This window comes from Globicephala melas, chromosome 4, assembly GCF_963455315.2.
Source record: "Globicephala melas chromosome 4, mGloMel1.2, whole genome shotgun sequence".
NCBI lineage: Eukaryota > Metazoa > Chordata > Mammalia > Artiodactyla > Delphinidae > Globicephala > Globicephala melas.
In genome coordinates this window covers 83,057,229-83,080,095 of record NC_083317.1, presented here as the reverse complement: position 1 = coordinate 83,080,095, position 22,867 = coordinate 83,057,229, and the positions used below count along the sequence as shown (strand labels likewise).

General features: G+C 44.4%; 1 protein-coding gene across 5 annotated transcripts in view; it reads right to left on the bottom strand.

Moving 5' to 3' along the window:
- Positions 1–2,325: 2,325 nt before the first annotated feature.
- The window catches only part of ABCC5 (ATP binding cassette subfamily C member 5), a 194,906-nt gene continuing 174,364 nt past the window's right edge, over positions 2,326–22,867 (bottom strand). For 4 of the 5 annotated variants that reach the window (XM_060298352.1, XM_030862253.2, XM_030862263.2 and 1 more), the window contains 6 exons: positions 22,217–22,406; positions 18,305–18,464; positions 7,519–7,597; positions 6,377–6,490; positions 5,554–5,718; positions 2,326–3,792 (listed from right to left, as the gene is read on the bottom strand). In XM_060298352.1, the coding sequence (XP_060154335.1) occupies positions 3,691–3,792; positions 5,554–5,718; positions 6,377–6,490; positions 7,519–7,597; positions 18,305–18,464; positions 22,217–22,406 (810 nt within the window). In that variant the 3' untranslated portion in view covers positions 2,326–3,690. Of the gene's footprint in view, positions 3,793–5,553; positions 5,719–6,376; positions 6,491–7,518; positions 7,598–18,304; positions 18,465–19,763; positions 20,634–22,216; positions 22,407–22,867 lie in introns of those variants that run through there. The other variant, XM_070045473.1, reaches the window with a different exon arrangement.

Here is a 22,867-nt window from a genome sequence, read left to right as displayed (position 1 = left end):
TTGGAAAGATTGAGTAGAAAAGGAGGGTTGGAGGCAAATAATGGACACCCTGACTGCCAAACTCAGGAATATAGGCCACTCTACAGGCAAATGTCCCCTGAAGATTTTTGGAGGATAAAGTATTTGATCCACTTGCATTTTGGTTTGCGTTTTGGCAGTGGTATCTACAGTGGTTTGGAGAAAGACACTGAGGCAAGGAGACTAGCTATGAGGCTGTAACTACAATATTTAAAAAAAGAAAGGACGTGAGTCTAAATTAGGGCAGAGGGAGAGAAGGGGATGGTAGTGGTGATACATAGGACCTGGAAGTGGCTAAATTTACTGGGAACGGGCAGGAGAACTGAAATAACTCAAGGCTTCTAGCCTGAAAGACTTAAGGAAGTCAGAGGGGCTATTAATTAAGACAGGGAGCACTGATTTGCAAGAAGCTGTTTGAGGGGCCTGGGAGATGTGCCCAGCAGGCAGCGGACATTGGTACTAAAGAGAGAGGTCAAGCCCACAGTTGAAGGTTTGTGTTGGTGGGAGTGAAAGAATCCAGGCAAGGAGAGCAAAGGGAGAGGGCAAAAGGCAGCGAAATGCCTCCTTTTAAGGGGACAAAGCAGGTTACAGGGGTGGGAGGAGACCCAAGAGATGAAAGAACAAAACTGAAGGAGGGGAAGTTAGTGTCACGTGCTGCAGTGAGCTTGACTAGGGCAACCACGTAGGGCTCCTTCTGCTGACCTTGTTACTCTTCTTTTTTTTTTTTTAATTTTTATTGGAGTATAATTGCTTTAGACTGTTGTGTTAATTTCTTGCTGTACAGCAAAGTGAATCAGTCATACGTGTGCTTATATCCACTCTTTTTAAGATTTCCTTCCCATTTAGGTCACCACAGAACATTGAGTAGAGTTCCCTGTGCTATACAGTAAGTTCTCATTAGTTATCTATTTTATACATAGAAGTGTATATATGTCAGTCCCAATCTCCCAATTCATCCCACCCACTTCTTCCCTCCTTGGTAACCATAAGTTTGTTCTCTACATCTGTGACTCTATTTCTGCTTTGCAAATAAGTTCATCTCTACCATCTTTCTAGATTCCACATATAAGCAGTATTATACGATATTTTTGTTACCCTTCTTGGAGGGTAAATCCAGTGCATCCAAAAACATGGTTGCTTACATTGGCGCCGTCCAACAGAACTTTCCACAATGATGGGAATGTTCTATGTCTGCGCTGTCCAGTACAGTAGCCACAGGCCACATGTGGCTACAAGAGCACTTGAAATGTGACAACTGAGGGACTGAATTTTTTTTTTAAATTTATTTATTTATTTTTGGCTGCATTGGGTCTTCATTACTGCACGCAGTCTAGTTGTGGCGAGCGAGGGCTACTCTTCGTAGCGGTGCGCAGGCTTCTCATTGAGGTGGCTTCTCTTGTTGCGGAGCACAGGCTCTAGGCACGCGGGCTTCAGTAGTTGTGGCACACGGGCTTCAGTAGTTGTGGCATGTGGGCTTCAGTAGTTGTGGCACGCGGGCTTCAGTAGTTGTGGCACGCGGGCTTCAGTAGTTGTGGCACGCGGGCTTCAGTAGTTGTGGCACGAGGCCTTCAGTAGTTGTGGCACGCAGGCTGTAGAGCGCAGGCTCAGTAGCTGTGGCACATGGGCTTAGTTGCTCCGCGGCATGTGGGATCTTCCGGAACCAGGGCTTGAACCCGTGTCCCCTGCACTGGCAGGCAGATTCTTAACCACTGTGCCACGAGGGAAGCCTTGAATTTTTGACTCAACAGCCAAACCCCTGAATTTTCAAGACACTGGTTTACAAAAAGGGCTGGGTTTAAGATACGATTTCTGATGACTCAGCAGAACCAATACCAAATAGTTTAATGCCGCTTTCTTGGCCGCATTCAACATGAGATATTGAGAAACTCTAGAATGAGTACCCTTTTGAATGGGCACTTAATTCTCAATGAGTTAACCTGAATGAATTGGCTGAAAGGGCCATTATATTGTTTGAATTGCTGAGAACCCTCAACAAACTTCATTTAAAATGTGTTTCACCACAACCATCCATCTTACCACATCCCTTCCCACTCCCCACCCTCTTATTAGCAGCACAGGAGCTTGGTTTGACGACCATGCCCAGGAACACAGGCTGGAGGGACTAAGGCCCGCCGCAGTGATTCCAGGCAAGTGGGGTTCCACGCCCCTTGCAACCAACCAGCTCTGCTACTGGGCCCTCCCATCTGTCACTCCACAGCTGGATATTCAGATCCGAGGCTCCGGGACTCCGAAGCCATTCAAAGACAGCTTGTTCCCCTCCCAGAGAATTATTTTATACACCAAGAGTTTTAGAAAATCCAAAATAATTTTATTCACTTTTTCAGATTTTTGCCTCCACAAGGTGTTCAGCAAACATGCTAAGGCGACAGAATGTCTAGTTGGTCACGACATGCAACGCTGACCATTGGACGGATGACAGCAGCGACCACGCCCACCTGAGCTACTGGCCCCAGAGCACAAACGGGGTTTGTGGGAACACACCGAACCACACGGCACTCAGAACCTGAGGTAGGTCTCTTTACAGTACAAAAAACTTCTACACCAGTGTGAGACACTGATGAGCAAGAGCTGCTTAAAGTCGCAGACTTTGGAGAGAGGAAGAGACTCTGCAGCGACCACAGGGAGAAAGGGGAAAAGACCCACAAAATCCTGAACCCTGTCACTGAACTGTGGGCTCGTGGGGCAAATGAAGGCAAATGAAGAAGTACCACCGGGAAAAGCAGCAGTTGGCTCCAGGGTTCGGACCGACGGGTTGAGGAGCCGGAGAGCGCTGTGCGGTGGCCAGCGTTAGGAACCTGAGGCAGTGGGACACTTGGAACAGACTCGATGCTTGTTGAGAAACAGCAGAGAAAAGGAGGAAAGTAGGAAGGACACTCCCCCCTCACCGAGGAACGTCTCGGCGATTCTCATTTCCGACGGAGGGAACGAAGAGGGGTCTGGGACTTTGCCCCACTGCTCTCCCGACAGAAACAGTGAAGTGACAACAGGACAGAAAGCAGGAGCCCTGAGAATTCACGGTGCTCTGCGTGGCCTCCAGTGGCCCCCGCTCCACCCCGCCAGGGAGTGGCTGCTGGGGAGGCGGCAGGGGGCCCACTGGAGGGCCCGCTATTGCCACACGCCTTCCTTTTGGACACCCAGAAAACCCGGCACCATGAAACAACCAGCTGGGGAAGAACATATGCTACCCTTCCTATAGTCTAATAGTGAAACCAGATCCTAGTGCAGCAAACTGTACAAAAATGATAGAAAGGAATCTGCACTGTTCTTAGCACAGTGCTTATTTTAATATAAAATAAACGGCTTACATTTTCACTGGAAATATAGGCTATGTACAGAATTATATATAGATATAGCTACACGTATAAAGCTTCATTATAGGCCTCTGATACATATATAATAACGGTTCCCTGAACCTTTTAGAGTGCAATTAAGAACAAAAACTAAATTTTGTTTACATGAATATGGAATAAATACAATAATCAAAATATGACTCTCCCTAAAAGTGAAACACACAAGCCAATCCTGAATTGCTGTGCTAAAGATAAAATCGGGAAAGGCAAGGTTTCGGCAGGAGGACACGATGAGGGGCCCGCCCCAGGCAGGGAATGGCAATGCTCCAAAGAAAAGAGACTTGGGCAGCGGCGGGAGGAGTTAGCCCTTGACGGCAATCTTGTTCTCTGCAGCAGCAAACATGGCATAGAACCGGGAGCTGTCATTGGACAGAAGGACCGATGGGGTGTCAAACTCCACCACCTGTAAAGGAAGGAGATGGTATCAAAATGTGACTCGGGGACACATGGGGTGATTTAGAGGATCCACTGCTCAGGAACGGGGGCAAAGCCCAAAGCCCCCTGAGGATGGAATCAAGGTGGCAATTCAACTAGCCTTGTCATGCCCAAATGGGTTCTTTTTTTTTTTTTTTCCGACTAACCAGGGTTTAGTTAAGAGAAAGGTTAGAGAGAAAAACCTCCAGACCTCCTTCACATAAATCTCAATTCTTTCAGCCTTGGGTATGAAGGAATCAATCAACAAGGTCCTATAAGCTGCAGAGGAAAAAATTGCAGCTCAAGTCAAAGGCATACCAGGCAAATGTCATCTTGTTGTGCAACCTGATCTGAATCTATGGCTAGAAAAGGAACAGCTCAGGATGCCTAGTTGGCAGGGGGAAAAAGGGAAGTGAGTATAAAGTCAGTATAATCAACTCAGACAATTATCCATTCCTGTGATGGACTTCTAGGCGGCCACTGGAAATCATATTTCAGTAGAAAATGAATGATATGCTGGCAGAACCTGCCTCCCATGAGAGAGGACACATACTCTCCCAGCCTCCCCTGCTGCAGGGCAAAGGCATGGAACACAACTTTGGCCAAGGAGAGGAAGGGGACATCTCCTAGGGTGCTTCTAGGAAAGGTTGTCCTGACCGAGAGACAGGCATAAGGACAAAGTGTTCTTCCTTAGGACTGGCTGTGTGAGGGTATGACGTTGGGTGCTAGAGCAGACATCCTGCATCATAAGGGGAAAGGTAGACACTGGCCCTATTGAGGGATAGGCAGATTATAAGCAGATCCATATGGGAGAGGGAACAAGAGGAAAGGGCATTTTCGGTAGATGGGACTGTATGAGTAAGACACAGAGGTGAAAAAGCTTAGGGGATTCAAGATTGTTTATAGCCAACAGCACTGCAAGGAAATAGCAGGAAACGAAGAAGGCTGGGGGGCCAGATTGTTGGAAAGCTGGGACCAGCAAGAAGTTTGGCACCACTACATGACTGTAAAAAGCAGACATATAGGGACTTCCCTGGTGGTGCAGGGGTTAAGAATCCGCCTGCCAATGCAGGGGACACAGGTTCGAGCCCTGGTCCGGGAAGATCCCATATGCCACAGAGCAACGAAGCCCATGCGCCACAACTGCTGAGCCTGTGCTCTAGAGCCCGCGAGCCACAACTACTGAGCCTGTGTGCCACAACTACTGAAGCCCACGTGCCATAACTACTGAAGCCTGCGCGCCTAGAGCCCATGCTCCACAACAAGAGAAGCCACCGCAATGCCTGCATACAACAGCAAAGAGTAGCCCCCACTCAACACAATTAGAGAAAGCCCACACGTAGCAACAAAGACACAACGCAGCCAAAAATTAATTAATTAATTAATTAAAAAACAAACAAAGAAAGCAGACATATAGTGGCTGGTCTCAGTAGCTTTGGGAAATTCTTGTGCATGTGAGTGAATTACTAAGTACATGTGCTCTCTGACCTAAGTCAAAATGTTACTGTTTACAAGCAACAAAAGAACAGGTAGTAAAGCATAATGAGAACCCCATAAGAGTGCTCCCAGCTCAATCTCTTGACTGGGAGGGCTGCATCCCACCCAAAAGGCACCAGACTACAGTCATTATGGCTGCTTATCTGAATGCTCAGACTACTCTAAGAGGGCCATCTGCCCAATCCTGCCAGGGGCCAGTTTCCCTCCCAGACAAGGCCACATGCCAAGCCAAGGTCCCTTGGGGGCTCAGTACCTGCCCCTGGGCCAGCACCATAATCCTATCAGAGCCCAGGACTGTATGTAGACGATGGGCAATCGTCAGCATGGTGCAGTCGGCAAATGCTTCTCGGATGGTCTCTTGGATCAGCAAGTCTGTCTCCGTGTCCATGGCAGCTGTGGCTTCATCTAGAATCAAAATCTGCCGGGGAAGAGAAGAAAAAGAGGGGTCCAACCAATTCCTTAAGCATTCTGGTTAATCTAGGTTTCACTAAAATGTATTTTATGAGTTGAATTTTACACCGTATATATTTTTTTCTAAATAGGTACACGCATATGTAAAAATACTGTTTTGCTTAGAACTGATATAACTTCAAACCCTTAGGTTTGCCTTGATTTCCATGAATGAAAGGATATATGTGAAATACTGATCTAACAAAAGACTCGCCCCACTTGCTCTGTAATTCTAAACACGTACAGTAATCTTTCTGGACCTCCCTTTTCCAGTTTTAAAATGAGGGGACTGGATTTGAGGACCTGGATGTGTCTTGTAGTTTTAAAATTTTTCAAATCCATGGTTTCCAGTACTACAACTACTCAGTGACTAGAAACAAGTTGCCTTTGGAAACTGAAGGCTCAGGGAAGTTAAAAATAAAAACAAACAAGCAAACAAAATATCCATATACCCAAATTGTGTCAAGGTTAATTTAGAAACATCTCTGGGCACACTCTTAAGAAGTGCTGCTGGGCTCAGAGCCAGGGATGCCTTTGGACCTCATGCCACAGGCAAAAGCTGTTCTTCCATCTTCCTGCGCATCTCTGCTGATCCCCCTTCCCCGCCACCCACCAAACTGCCTTACCTTACAGTGACGGAGCAAGGCTCTAGCTATGCACAAGAGCTGCCGTTCCCCCACTGAGAAGTTATCCCCATTCTCCATCACTTCAGATTCAAGTTTCAGAGGTAGCTGAGCAATCTAGGGAGAAAGGAAGTCGAGATTAGAAGGGTAAAAAAAAAAAAAAAAAAGTAAATTTTGAAAGATAGGAAAAAAAAAAAAGAATCTAAATTTTGTCAAAAATCCAGTGGCAAAAATAAATTATTCTGAAACAGTTGAAAGAATTATTAGCCCAGAACCTAGCTCATCTAGAAAGAAGGTACAGGTGTGATGATCACGTAGTAGGACCACATTTTCTAGGCCATTCCATATTTCAGCTAAACTATTCTATTAGTCTCATATCATCAAAACGTCCCAGAAATTCCAATATTTCGTCCCCAAAGCCTGTCATTTTTGGTTCTGAAAATATGGTCATGCGATGAGAAATGGGGTAGACGAAATTACTCTCTTTCTGAAGTCCAAAGCTGTAGGCCCATGGCTGTCAAACCTTTCTTTCCATAAACTATAGAACCTGTTCTTCAAGTGAACTTGTTTGAGGCAGCCCGATATAAAGGTGAAGGCAGAGCGGATCTAGTTGAATTAGCGGAAGAGACCCTGGGCTTGTGCACAGGAACACAAGAGACCCTACTTCAGGCCAGGGGTATCTGTAGATTGTGGCCCCTGGACGGGGCCTGCTGAGTTACCTTAAGAGGTCTGTGAATCCATACACACACTTTCTCCACAAGTGATATATCTCTTACACATATATAGATGCTTCAAAAAGATGTTGTACTGTTATAATGAATAAGAATAGAACTTGATTTTAAAGCATGACTGAATTCTGAGTGGTTGTCATTAATATCTTCTCAATGAATGGATAGTAAAAGGGGCAATATGACCATGGGAGGGGGCTAAGCGGGGAGGTGAGGGTCGGGAGAGAACAACCTTTATGCCCTTTCTGAAATGCCTGGGAAGCCCTGCTCTGAAGTGCTCCTCCACAGACATCCTGGAGGTGGAGGGAAAGGCTGGGCTGGACAGAGGCAGCCACAGCAGGCTGGAGACTGACCACAGCATCACTGTGTTTCCAGCCCTGAAATGCCAGCAAAACTCTCCGTCAGTTCTTTACTTACACATTCTTTCATGTGTGTCCTTTCTAGGGCATCCCAGATCTGGTCTTCAGTGTACTGGTTGAAGGGATCCAAATTGGACCTAGTGAGAAACATAACAGGAATTCTCAAGGATCCAACATGTACGTGACCATGCTGCACAGGCTGACTGTGGTAAAGGTTTAGACACTGGGGCTCAAACTCCATCCAGCCACAGCGGGAGGCTGAGATGGGAGCGCTGCTGCCTGCCTGTCGCAGGAATGAGCCTCTTTCTTCTTTACAAAACTTTATTATTTTTATTATGTAAATGATACAAGTTAGTTATAGAAAAATTAGGAGATATAGACATACAAAGACAAAACAAAAACTAATGTATGTTTAATGACTTCTTATCAGACCCTCAGAAACAACCACTGTTAGCTCTTTGGCATAGATCCTTCTAGATTTTTTCTATGCATATACATGTTAAAATCTCTCTCTTATATGTATAAACTTAGAAAAACGCCCTCTTTCTTCTTGCTGCACCAGGGTGAGAGCCTGTCACTGAGCAGGGGTCTCAACAGCTAGCTGACCAGGAAAGGAGCCAATCCAGCAGGAAGGCAGAGGAGAAGGCTGAGCATAATGGGTTCAGGAGGAAGGATTTTACTGGCACCGAAAACTAGTTTGGGGACTCTTGCTTACTGTACTAACAGTATCCACCTCAAGGACATCAAGATTGATACCAAAAGAACAGGTCTAGGTATTTCTGGAAGTGTTAAAGACAGGAGAAAAAGCTCTTTGTCATGGAGGATGAGGGTGAACAGGTGGTGATGAAACATATTGGGTGGAAAGGGGGCTGTTGCATTAATTTGGGGTGTCTTGTCTCGATCTAAACATCGCGTTTGTGGGTCTAGTAATCTGAAAGGTATTAGGTATAATTTGCTTTGCTCATAAATTATGGTTGGCATATGGGAAATAGAAAAATATTTGAGAGAACCTTAGCTCTGATCCACACTCGTCTCTGTGTCTGTGGAGACTAATCCCAGGCGTGCAAACGCAAGCAGGTCATTAAAGCAGAATTCTGCCTGAGAGGAGAACGCAGGTAGGCACACGCCATCTCCGGACTCCTGAGCAACTCTCTAACCAGCCCTGCTCTCTCGTGACCCTTTGCACGTGTGCTTCCCCCGACTTAGAACATGCGACCTCTCCCCACCTTTTTACTTGAGAGGCACTGGTAAGACAAGGGCTCTGGAGCCAGACTGCCTGACTCCTTCACAGCTTCTATCAATGACAGCTGTGTGACCTTGGCCAAGTTAGCCTAACTACTCTACGCTTCAGTTCCCTCAACTGTAAGACAGGGATAAAAGAGCACCTTCTCAAAAAGGTTGTTTCGGGGACTATATTTCACATGTATAAAGCACTTACAGCAGTACCTGCGGCAGGACCGGCAGTGTGTACGTGAGAGCTACAATTACTGTGTTATTATTATCATTGTTCTTATTCCCTGGCTGTGATTCCTTCTTGTCCTTCAGCTCTCAACTTAGATGGGGTCTTCAGGAAGTGTCTCCTTACCCTTCAAGCTTGGACTGGTGGTCCCCCTGCCCACCCCTATAATGGCACTCGTCACTTTGTTCACTTGTCTCTCTCCTCCATTGGATTAGAATCCTTGTCTGGATCTTATTCACTGTTGTAGCCCATGTATACTGTCTAATATTTTTTGTAAGAAAGAAGAACTTATTCCTCCCATGCTTATTTGAGGTCCTGATAACACATTAGTATGTCACAACTTAAGTATTTTCAGTAATAACAGAGGCAGAAAGCAGCATGGTGGAGGGCGGTGTGTGCACACACAGGATCCGGGCAGACTGGGTTCGATCCCTGCTCTGCCTCTTACCATCCGCGTGACCTTGGACAAGTTAGTCCTCAGTCTCCTCATCTATAAAATGGGGGGATAGTGACACAACCTGGTAGGCTGCTGTGAACATTAAAGCTGTGTAGATACAGTGTCTGGAACACGGCAGACACTTGATAGCTGGTAGCTGTTAAACTGACAGGGGACATGGTCACTTTAGATGCCTGGTTGCACTGCTTGGTGGTTTTGACTCTTATATTTGATGCATTTTCCAAGTGGACACAATAATCCCAGGATCCTGAATACCAGGATCCGAAATAGTTCTGATCAAGTCCTAGCCGTGAATGGTCTAGATGGGGAAGACATTCTCTGCAGGCATGCCATCTAGGAAGAGCCCTCTCACTTAAAGAATGATGGTCTAAAACTGAAATGGCAGAGCATGGGCCTAAGTCTAAGGAGAAGCTCACCTGCTTCTAATCAAAAAGAGATGCTGAAAGCACCTGATCTTGCTTGTCCCTCTAACACTCTGGAGTCTGCCTGAGCTTGCCTCAGGGTTGATGAGATCTGCTCTCTCTCCAGCTGCCTTGTACACTGATACACCAACAGATCAGGGTGAAACCTGTGTTCTCCATCCCAAGTCTGAGGGATAAAAGGTTAATCACGTTTTTGTTTGGTTCAACACAGACTGGTGGGAATTCCCATGGGGCAAGATTAGCACAATCCACCCCCCCCAAAACAACAACAACAACAAGATTAGTACAGCCTCTGAGTGACATTTATCTAGATGGCAATGCAAGTTTTCACAATAAAATATTTTCTCTCCTTTTGTGTCTAATATGGACTTTCTCATAGTTTATAGCAGATTTCCTGACCTTAGGGGTCACAACAGGCGTCTCACTTTTGAACCATAATGCTCAGAGCTCTGTTTTCTCTTTCTTTTTTTTTTTAAAAAAACAAGTTCCTCGGAGCTCTTTACAAGAGTCTTCGGAAGTCCTCATCAAACCTAGACAGAAGGGGCACCCGCCCAGCGGGAAATCACAACTGGTTCCATACAGGGGTCATGTCCTGCTTTGCCTGGTCTCTTGCTCCTTGCCCTCCACCTTGGTCTCTATCCAGCTGCCCCACGGGACTGCACGCTGGAGAATGGCCTCTGCCCATTACAGGGAATCAACTCTGACCTCGGGCAGTAGGACCCGAAGTTGGTGCACATGTGGTTTAGTGCCGGGCTGCTCTGGATCTGCATCCTGCTCTGACTGTGATTCCCACTTAGCGTCATGGGACCCTATCGAGCTAGAATCTCCCCCTGTCGGACAGTTCTGCTAGGTCAGTTCCTGTTGTGTCTCCATGGGCCCAGGTTCCTATCTTGACAGCCTGCTCAGGCTCCCAAGTTTCGGGGCCCCACCGTGCTCTGGTTTTATCTGTGAGCTCCCTGATTATAAATATCTGCCTTTTGGGGTCTCTGAACACTGCCCAGTTGCCACTGCTGTGGTCTATTTGCCAGAGGAAAATCCATATTACCTAAGGCTGGAATTCCCAGCACCAATAACTTGATAAATTGCCACCTATGGTTTGATACCTCACTTTCTGGATTTCCGGTTTAGCCCATCTCCTACCTCTTAAATCTTCCCTTTCTCTACCTCTTCCTGGAAGGAATGTGTAATTCAAGGTTTTAGATTCTACCACTTGTTCAGATTCCTCCCATGTCTGCTGAGTTGAGTCCTTTGAACAGAGTTAAAGACCTCAACAAACATATGTTCAAGATTGAAGGGTCTGTAATGTTGGTTTCCAGGAAAGGAATGTGTACAGTTTCCCTAGACTTAGTCTAGGAAGTGTTCTTTAATACTGTACAGTGATGCCTATTGTTATGGGTTGAAAAGTATCTCCCAAAAAGATATGTTGAAATCTAACCCTCAGTACCTAAGAATGTGACCTTATCTGGAAATAGGGTCAGTGTAGATGGTATTAGTTAAGATGAGGTCATCCTGGAGTAATGAGGTAGGGTGGACCCTTAATCTAGTAGGACTGATGTCCTTATAAGAGAGCCACATAAAGACAGAGACACAGAATGAGAGGGCCCATGTGGCAACAGAGGCAGAGACCGGGATGATGAACCTACAAGCCAAGGACACCAAAGACTGTTGGCAAACCACTAGAATGTAGTAGAGGCAAGGAAGGATCCTACCGGTTTCAGAGGGAGCATAGCCCTGCTGACAACTTGATTTCATACTTCTAGCCTCCAAAACTGTGAGAGAATAAATTTCTGTGGTTTGGGGCCACCCAGTTTGTGGTACTTTGTGGCAGCGTGCCGAGAATACAAATACATCTAGTAATTCGTCAGACACCTCTTACCAGACAAATAGTAAGTACGCAAGAGTGTACTGCTCACTGAGCAGCTGCCCCATCAGACTCGGCAGACACATAGAGGGGCTTGACATTCAACCCCGCCCAGGCCCATCACACCAGCTGAAGGAGACTCCCAAGACTAAGCAATGGGTTCCAGATATGTAAGGAATATTTACGTACACCAGCAGGTGGTAAACATGCACATTAAGGCAGACCAGACTGATCTCAACAGGGAACTCAATCAGGAATGAAAAAGAAATATATACCCTCAATAGAGGGGCCAGATGGTCCTGGTCTCACCCACAGATACGAATGAAAGCGAAGTTATACATCCACGGCATCAAGTACTCAGCTGGGTAGATGGAAAGAAAAGCATCTGAGCATGAAGGCACTTATTTTTTAACAGTCGGAACTCCTGGAGTCCTATGTTGCTCAAAGTGCATTTTCATCTTTGGTTCTTTATATGTTATTTTTAGCAATATTCTAAGTTTACCTATTGACTAAGATTACTGATTACTGATACTGATTACTACTGATTAAGGTCAAGAGTATCTACCGGGATGTTTGAGGATACAGCAATCCCCTCCAGGCACACAGAAGACACCATGCTGAACCACATCGTCCTCTGTCGGTGGTGTGTGCCTCCCTGCAGCCTCAGCCTCAGGACAGGAGACTACGGGACCCTCAGACCTCCGTCTCTCAGGAAGTTAAAGGAAAACTCAAAATAGTTATTCAGAAACAAGGCTTGGCTTTTAGTTAAGAGTACATGAAAAAGACTAAGAGAACAGCAGAGGTTGTGTGAAAATGTTTTTCAAGAAGGGGGACAGAGGCTGTGCAAATCTGAAAGCAGATGAGAGTTTGAAGATGTCAGAAAAAGAAAGGTAACTAATGGTCAAGACCCCTGCGGCAGCAGGCGCAACCCTAGTTTTTGGAGAAAGAGATTACCTCTCAAGGTAGTGACTAAGGGGGCTGTGGTGATAACTTCAGAGACAATACAGTGAGCGGAGTGAGGGAGAGCCCAGGCTCTCAGCCAGACAGCCCAGGTTCTTATCTTTGGGCAAATTATTGAACCACTCTGGGTTTTAGCTTCTTCATCTATAAAATAGGCATAATAATAGCACCTACCTCATTTGAGTTTTGAGTGTTTGATGAATTAATACAACTTAAATGCTTAGGACAGTTCACCGCGTAATAAGTCCTCAATATGCTTAGCTACTACTATTATTGTTGTTGTTCTTTAGAGCAGCAGTATCTGGCACCAAAGGACCTTTTTCTTTTTTTTTTAAAGACAATTTTTTTTAGAGCAGTTTTAGGTTCACAGCAAAATTGAGAAGAAGGTACAGAGATTTCCCATATACCCCCAGCCAGAAGGACTTCAACAAAAGTTAGATAACATCTAGTGTTCTTCATATAGCGATCCTAGACTTAGCATTACTTTCTGACATTGAGATTAGAAGCTTTGGGGGAATTCCCCAGTTCCACAGGGTCTAAGACATCAAAAAAAGTAAAAGGGGGTCCCTTAAACAACAGAATAATTCAAAGACAAATGAAAGACCTTGAGATTCTAAGATTCTGCTTCAAATCTGGAGCAACTTCCATCCCCTCTAGAGCGCTAGGTGCTTGTGCTTGAAGGTGTCTGGGCCCAGAATGAACCAAAGCAGAGTGGGTCAGCTGTGGGCTCAGTTGTTTTTTGTTGTGATTTTGAGTTGAGAGCTTGAAATATTCCTCAAAAGCAGAAAAAAAAAAAATTAATGGGCAGTTGGAAAAGGAGAGAGAGCAGCTGAACAGGAAGAACTGAGAACACTGCCTCTGGCTAATGAAGGGATGCCAGGCAGAGATGCTCCAGGTGATGAGAAGTGCTCACCCCCCACAAGGAGACTGAGTGACAGCTCTGTCACTAGAGTGACAGCTGAGGACAACTAGTCTCACTAAGGGGCAGATTAACCGTCAGCCAAGGCAGGCTGCAGATAGTCCACAAGGATGGAAAGCATTTGGGCAGGAGCTGGTTACAGCAGAGGCAAAGAGATAGGCTTCCTGAGACCAGGAAGCACAGGTCCTCTGGGGAAAGGAAAGGAGTGCCAGGACCACGAAAGAGGGAAGGTCAACAAAAGTGTTTAGGGCTGGATGAGACGGGACCTCTCTTCCTGGAGCCAACCATTAGGGCAAAAGGCAGAGGAAAGGCACTGGCCACAGAAACACGGGCCCTACAATTCAAACCCAGACAGTTGGATGAGGGAGGGCAGGATGCGCTATTGGAATGGACTGAGATTCTGGCCAATCTAGGCAGGAGTGTGCCCCTCAATGATCTGGTCTATGATTTATTTATATTTGTATGCAGAACAATTCAGAAATGTTTAACTTGCAAAATTCTCTGAGTTCTGTTTGTTTGATTTTGGTTTTACGTTGATTTCCCTCTAAGAGCTCCTGATATGTTTTAACGGCATGTTGGTATCTCCAGGAGACGTACGCACACCCAATGCTGGTTCAAGGCAGTGGAGATACAGTTTCCAAATTCAGAGTCTCCAGGAGGTAGCTGAGGAAGCAGCTGATCTACCCTGCCTTTGCCTTGGGAAACTCATTATAGGCCGCCTAATTTTCTAACAAAAGCAGAAGAACACCAAAAGCTGGATATTCTTTGAAACCTATGAGAAACCTGAGGGGATAAAGGGAAGATAGAAGGTCTGGGATTTAATTTTTCCTCAGTGTCTACTACCGACTTAAAAAGTCAAAATTACAGCAGGCAGAAAGTGAAACTTATATGATTTCCTAGGTTTGCACAGCGCTCTGAGCTCAATTACTAAAAACCCAGTCAACAGCACACCAGCCACTGAGCCTGTCCATCAAGTGGCGACATATCTCTGGAGCTGATAGCAAATGGCCCCATCTCCCACGAAGGCTGTGCTTCCACAGTGTTCTACAAACAGTAGCCAGCAGGTAAATGCTTAACCATTAACTCCAGAAGCCCGAGTCACAGACCCAAACGAAGGGCTGTAAAAATGTGAAATGAACACTGATACTTCTTGGTGGCAGCATATTCAAGGGAAGTCTAACGTTTAACATGCCTTACTTCCTAGTTCTCTTTTTTAAAAATTTATTATTATTTTTTACATCTTTATTGGAGTATAATTGCTTTACAGTGTTGTGTTAGTTTCTGCTGTATAACAAAGTGAAACAGCTATACGTATACATATATCCCCATATCTCCTCCCTCTTGCTTCTCCCTCTCACCCTCCCTATCCCACCCCTCTAGGTGGTCACAAAGCACCGAGCTGATCTCCCTGTGCTATGCAGCTGCTTCCCACTAGCTATCTATTTTACCTTTGGTACTGTATCTATGTCGATGCTACTCTCTCACTTTGTCCCAGCTTACCCTTCCCTGTCAGAACCATTTTTTTTTTTTTTTAGATTCCATATATGTGTTAGCATACGGTATTTGTTTTTCTCTTTCTGACTTACTTCACTCTGTATGACAGACTAGGTCCATCTACTTCACTACAAATAACTCAATTTTGTTTCTTTTTATGGCTGAGTAATATTCCACTGTATATATGTGCCACATCTTCTTTATCCATTCATCTGTCGATGGACACTTAGGTTGCTTCCATGTCCTGGCTATTGTAAATAGAGCTGCAATGAACACTGTGGTACATGTCTCTTTTTGAATTATGGTTTTCTCAGGGTATATGCCCAGTAGTGGGACTGCTGGGTCATATGGTAAGTCTATTTTTAGTTTTTAAAGGGATATCCATACTGCTCTCCCTAGAGGCCGTATCAATTTACATTCCCACCAACAGTGCAAGAAGGTTCCCTTTTCTCAACACCCTCTCCAGCATTTATTGTTTGTAGATTTTTTGATGATGGCCATTCTGACCATTGTGAGGTGATACCTCATTGTAGTTTTGATTTGCATTTCTCTAATGATTGGCGATGAGCATCCTTTCATGAGTTTGTTTGCAATCTGTATATCTTCTTTGGAGAAATGTCTATTTAGGTCTTCTGCCCATTCTGTTTTTTTGATATTAAGCTGCATGAGCTGCTTGTAAATTTTGGAGATTAATCCTTTGTCAGTTGCTTCGTTTGCAAATATTTTCTCCCATTCTGAGGGTTCTCTTTTTGTCTTGTTTATGGTTTCCTTTGTTGTGCAAAAGCTTTTAAGTTTAATTCAGTCCCATTTGTTTATTTTTGTTTTTATTTCCATTTCTCTAGGAGGTGGGTCAAAAAGGATCTTGCTGTGATTTATGTCAAACAGTGTTCTTCCTATGTTTTCCTCTAAGAGTTTTATAGTGTCTGGCCTTACATTTAGGTCTTTAATCCATTTTGAGCTTATTTTTGTGTACGGTGTTAGGAAGTGTTCTAATTTCATTCTTTTACATGTAGCTGTCCAGTTTTCCCAGCACCACTTATTGAAGAGGCTGTCTTTCCTCCGTTGTATATTCTTGTCTCCTTTACCAAAGATAAGGTGACCATAGGTGCATGGGTTTATCTCTGGGCTTTCTATCCTGTTCCATTGATCTATATTTCTGTTTTTGTGCTAGTACCATATTGTCTTGATTACTGTAGCTTTGTAGTATAGTCTGAAGTCAGGGAGTCTGATTCCTCCAGCTCCGTTTTTCTTTCTCAAGATTGCTTTGACTGTTTGGGGTCTTTTGTGTTTCCATACAAAGTGTGAAATTTTTTGTTCTAGTTCTGTGAAAAATGCCATTGGTAGTTTGATAGGGATTGCATTGAGTCTGTAAATTGCTTTGGGTAGTAGAGTCATTTTCACAATGTTGATTCTTCCAATCCAAGAACATGGTATATCTCTCCATCTGTTTGTATCATCTTTAATTTCTTTCATCAGTGTCTTGTAGTTTTCTGCATACAGGTCTTTTTTCTCCTTAGGCAGGTTTATTCCTAGGTATTTTATTCTTTTTGTTGCAATGGCAAATGGGAGTGTTTCCTTAATTTCTCGTTCAGATTTTCCATCATTCTTGTATAGGAATGGAAGAGATTTCTGTGCATTAATTTTGTATCCTGCTACTTTACCAAATTCATTGATTAGCTCTAGTAGTTTTCTGGTAGCATCTTTACGATTCTCTATGTATAGTATCATGTCATCTGCAAACAGTGACAGTTTTTCTTCTTCTTTTCCACTTTGGATTCCTTTTATTTTTTTCTTTTCTGATTGCTGTGGCTAACACTTCCAAAACTATGCTGAATAACAGTGGTGAGAGTGGGCAACCTTGTCTTGTTCCTGATCTTAGAGGAAACGGTTTCAGTTTTTCACCACTGAGAATGATGTTGGCTGTGGGTTTGTCATATATCCTAGTTCTCTTCTAAATGATGATTTAAAAAATTAAGAAAAATACGGTTCTTTTTCCTGAGCCAAAATTATAAGGTTAATTTTATTCTCAAAGGCATTTCTGTGGCATCTAAAATTAGAGAGATTTATGGGAAGGAAGAGCAGATTTGGCAACACCTTTCAATTTCTTAATTTTAGACCTGAGTCTTCAATAAATTATAATTCTCTTTAATGTTGCTTGTTTAACCTTGTTATCTCAGTACCCAAAGGGAATGATATCCTCATCAACAGATCCAGTCTATGCTGTCCAAATTCATTAGTGTTTTAGAGAAATGCCAAAGTAAACACACCCAAGAGCACTGACTCCACATGAATGCAGGTGAGAAGTCAGCTTATCCACCAAACCTCCTTAAATCAGTGGGTTCAAATGCCACTTCTGAAGAAAGCGGGGCGGGTGTGTGTGTGTGTGGAGGCCTAGTTTTAAAGACAAGTCTGAACATTGCCTGTGGTTATTTGAAATTAAGTTGGTACCTTTTTTTTTTTTTTGGAAACTGCTAAAAATTAAAGAGGGAATGGCAATATCACTTTTAGAGTGATTTAATAAAAGGAGTCCTATCTAGGTCAACTGTATAGTTAAAGCTGTTTTTATTTAGAAGGAGTCAACTTAAATAGAAATGGACTCAAATTATGGAAACACATTGCTTTTAGGAGGCAGAAGCTTCAGGCTAAAGGTAGAATAAAGCCTAGGAAAAGATAACGGGGTTAAACATATATCCTTCTTAGTTATTTTATCTTTGGCAATCTGGCAGATTTCAGAGACAGGCATCATTCTAGAGTAAGAACAAAAGGCGGGGGAAAGATACTGGAAGATGAAAAAACGTGAGTAGTAATAATGCCTGAAGACCATCGTGAGAACTGTGACTTGGAGGGTACCTAGAAGAGAGTACAGCACGGGGAGGACGATGATGGCTGCTACCATGTATAGGATGCTCGCCCTTTGCCAGCCTCTGTGCTTGTATAAAATTTGCACAAATTTATTCAACCTTCACAACAATAGGGCTTAGTAGTATCCCCATTTCATGGAGGAGAAAACAAGCTTAGGCGTGGTTAACTTGTCTAAGACACACAGTCCAGATGTCTCTGACTTCTTGCCGCCACGCTGCACGGCCTCTGGGTCCCACTTAGCTAATGAGGTGGCTCGCACACTGGAGCTGCCCCTTCTGCAATGGGGAGCACATGGTGCCGTGGGAAAGCGCTAGATCAGAGGCCACTAGATCTCAGTCCCCGATGGGGGCTCTAACATGCCCACCTGGCCTGAAATGTGGCACGAAACATGTGGGTGCTGAGCTCCTCACCTGACAGTGCCGCTGAAGAGCACCGGCTCTTGGGGAATGATGGAGAGTTTGCTCCGGAGGTCAGCAAGGCCGATATCACTGATTCTCACTCCGTCGATCTTGATACAGCCTCCAGATAACTCCACCAGACGGAAGAGGGCCATGCCCAGAGAGGACTTCCCTGATGAGTCAGAAGACGGGCAGAAAAGTCATTCAATTAGCAAATTCTGTGAAGACAAAACTGGTTTATTCTCAGGGCAAGCTCATCTATTTTTCTATTTCTGTTCAATCATTATTTCAACTGATTAACTCAGGTAATGTATAAAATGATAGCCAGAAACAAAAACCAAAACCAAAACCAATGAACTTTCCTGGGACTTCTCTGGCAGTCCAGTGGTTAAGAATCCACGTTTCCACTGCAGGGGGCACGGGCTTGATCCCTGGTTGGGGAACTAAGATCCCACATGCTGCATGGTGCAGCCAAAAAAAAACCCCCAAAAAACAATTAACTTTCCTGAGCTACCAAGCATATACATTTACATCACACAGCTCCAGCCTAAGAAGGAGTGGGAGGGACCGTTATACTCTCATGAGAGTAAAATGGAGAAACTCCTCCTTTTCACCTTAGGAACAGGTACACAGGGTTAATGCTTCTCAGGCAAAGTGAGAACAGACAGCAAGGAGCTAGTGGCAAGTCAGAGGACAAGCTGTTTTCTCTCTCTTCTGTCCCCTTATCTTAGCTGAGAGAGAAACAAGGCCAGGCCTTGCATCACTGTGGCAGCTGGGAAATGGAAGAAGTTCCCGGCTAAACACACAAGGGAAGGTGGTTTGGGCTTGAGAAAATGAGTGGCTATAGATTCTCTACCACAATAGGAAAATGCGGTAGAAAAGCAGGTTTGGGGGATAAAATAGTGAGTTCAGTATCACAGTGATAAGCAGAACAGCTTTGCTTAATTGACTCTTTTTTTTGGCTACATTGGGTCTTCGTTCCTGTGTGCAGGCTTTCTCTAGTTGCGGCAAGCAGGGGCTACTCTTCGTTGCGGTGCGCGGGCTTCTCATTGTGGTGGCTTCTCTTGTTGTGGAGCATGGGCTCTAGGTGCAAGGGCTTCAGTAGTTGCAGCACGCGGGCTCAGTAGTTGCGGCACTTGGGCCCTAGAGCGGGTGGGCTTCAGTAGTTGTGGCGTGCAGGCTCAGTAGTTGTGGCATGCAGGTTTTAGGGCACATGGGCTTCAGTAGTTGTGGCACGTGGGCTTCAGTAGTTGTGGCGCATGGGATCAGTAGTTGTGGCACGAGGGCCTAGTTGCTCCACAGCATGTGGGATCTTCCTGGACCAGGAATCGAACCCGTGTCCCCCTGCATTGGCAGGTGGATTCTTAACCACTGCGCCACCAGAGAAGTCCCTTAATTGACTCTTCATTTAAAAAATGATACAAGTAATTCAAGCAGATTTAACATCAATCTCCCATAATCTCATTACTGCTTTTTTTTTTTTTGGACACATTTACTTTTAGTTTTTTCCTCAGAGTTGAGATCATACCAGAGAAATAATATTGTAACTGCTTTTCCCTCTTAACATTACCTAGCAAGCACTCAATCATATTATTACCTTTTCGAGACAAAGTTTTAGTGGCTGCAACAAATTCCATCATGTGGCTGTACTCTTACTTATTTAATCAGTCCTCTAACATTGCACATGTAGTTTATTTAAAACTTACTATACTAATGCTATGGCAACCTGGTCAGTGCTCAAACTGCTCCTATCTCAGACGATTTCCTTGAAACGGATTCTCAGAACGGAAACTACTTTGTCAAAAAGATATAAATATTTTTAAAAGCTCAGTGTTCTACCCCACCAAAAAAAAAGGTTTGACATAGTCCTATCTATCTACCATTCTGCAAGTCAGAATGTAGATAGTTAGATGTAGAACCACAGGTTTTCATCTGTTAGAGCAGTTTTCCCCGTTCTTGACCCTCCTCCCCTCCTCTGGCTCCATGTTCTGAAAGACCTCTCATGGCAGCCTTGTGACTGTCTATTCAGAGGTCAGTGAGGGCACAAATACCTGCCTCACCCCAATGTTTGCAGCCACAGTCCTGCTGTTGAGATTTGACCCCCGTCAGACAACCTGTGGGAACCCAGAACGTCCATCTCCCTAAGGCAGGAGTCCTCAGGTCCATCTACCAGAGACGAGTTGGGAAACCTGAGTCCATGTAGCAGGACAGTTCTTGATGAGGCCTCTCTTCCTGGAACTGGCTTTTTCAGGACTGGAGGATCTGGTTAGTGGCCCCTCCCAGGTAGAAGGGAGGAGGTGGAGGCCCTCCCCAGTGCCGTAGCAGTGGTTCAAGATTTAAGCTGAGGAAGGAATGGCGCTCAATTAAACAGGTTAAGTTGTTCCACTTTAACAAAAGATCTGAGACTAGACTACCTTTGTACTGATGGAACGTGCTGGTAAAAAAGGCAATGAGGTCCTCACAGTGGTTACAACCATGGTAGAGAGCCAGGGCCTATGACATAGTCTCAGAAGAAGCTTATTAGGATTACAGTTTAGACTTTGTAAGTCGGGCTATTTATAATTATTTTATTTCTGTTTATGTCTCATCTGTCACTACTCATGGTTTAATAAAGTCCTGGTGAAAATTTCGGTCTGTCTTACCTGTGTTAAAGGGAAATCACAGGAAGGGAGGTCAGTCAGAACTTTCAGGGGAGCAGTGCACCCCTGGGGGCCAATGTAGCAGAGGGAATTCGAGGGAGAAAGCAAAGTAAGAGCCGTGGGGACATTCACCCTCCTTGGCTGGGTATTCTCTTTCCAATGCACAAGCCTAGAGGCAGTACCTTGTTTTGACATGCAATAATTCCTTCAAAGAGGAAGCAGCTTTTTCTTTTCTGCTTAGCAGGTTCTTTAAAGTAAATTGTCTCAAAAAGACTTTTTTTTAATGGCAAGAAAAAAAAAGCTAAAAGAGTTTTGATGCCAAGGAAGCATGGAACTCAGAAAGCTAATGAGAAGTGACTCAGAGAGACCTCTTACACAAGGGTAAACAGGTTAATGAAAGAAGACGAGACTCAATCTTGAAATGTTATTCAGGAAGGAAAGAGGGAAAGAAACACATTATTCAAGTCTTGACTCTAGAAATCTAAGGGGCATATAGTAACACATTTCTAAGAACAAGAGTGAAATTAAATGCCTAAAATGAAGGCCTAGTCTCTATTTGCAACTGATGTCAGATCAAGAAAATAATTTGTCTTCAAAGGAACATAGGTTCCTCACTTAGAATGATGCTGGCTTCTGATAAATATGAGGCTATACAGGTAACACATCACAAAGACCTTAAATTTTTTGTATATTTTGACTTCACAGAAATAAGGATGTTCACTGCAGTGCTATTCATAATAGTGAAAAATTGACAACAACCTCAATGCCCTTCAATTGGAGCAGGGTTAATATAAATGATAGTACATCCATAAAATAGAATTTTATATAATGCTGCATAGAAATCATGTCATAGAATATTAACTGACATGGAAAATGTTCGGTAATTTTAAAAGCAGGCCATGAAACAGTGTGTATAAAAGGACCTCATTTTTGTAAACACATTTGTTGATAGAAAAAGCCTAACAAGATATCCACCAAAATGTCAGCAGTAATTATCTCTGGGTAATGGAGCTATGGGCGCCTTTCCCCTTTTGTACTTTGCTATATGTTCCAAGTGTTCTGCACTGAGAATGTATACTTCTATGATTAGAGAAAGCATTAAATGTTATGAAAGCAGCGTTGAAAATAAGCCTAGAAAAGTGGTTTCAGAGACCGAGACACTAACTGCTCATCTAACAGGAATCTGATATGAAGGGATGAGACTGGTATTCAATAAACAGGAAATCATGGGCCCCAGACTTGATTCTGGTAGGTTCAAATGTTTCTCCAGAGAGGACATCCTTACCCGATCCTGTCCGTCCCACGATGCCAATCTTCTCCTTAGGTTTGATGGTGAAGGACACTTTCTTCAAGACCAGGGGGAGATTTTCTTGGTACCTCATCTCTGCATTCTCAAAGGTGACCTCTCCTTCCTGTGGCCAGTCAGAGGAGGGAGACTTGTTCTTAATTCTGGCAGGTGCTTCCAAGGAAAGAGTCTGGGGAGACAGAAGTGGCTGGTTTAGACTGACTATAGATTCCGGGGGAGCTGCAAGACCTTGTCACAGAGAAGTAGAACCAGGACACCCAAAGCAACCACACAGAGAAAGCTGCCGCTCTGTTCCCTTGCTGAGAAAGAGACCCCTGGCAGTGAATGCTCATCACCAGTAAACTAGACAGAGACAAAGCACAGTGGTCTCTACACTTAGCAGTTTACAACGGCTACTAAGCAGCAGCTCGGGAAGGGCAGTGGCTTTCAAACTGCCTTCTGCCATAAGGAATTCTTCCCCAAAACCTCCTTGGAGGGACTCCCCTGGTGGTGCAGTGGTTAAGAATCCACCTGCCAATGCAGGGGACACGGGTTCGAGCCCTGGTCTGGGAAGATCCTACATGCCGTGGAGCAACTAAGCCCGTGCACCACAACTACTGAGCCCGTGCACCACAACTACTGAAGCCCGAC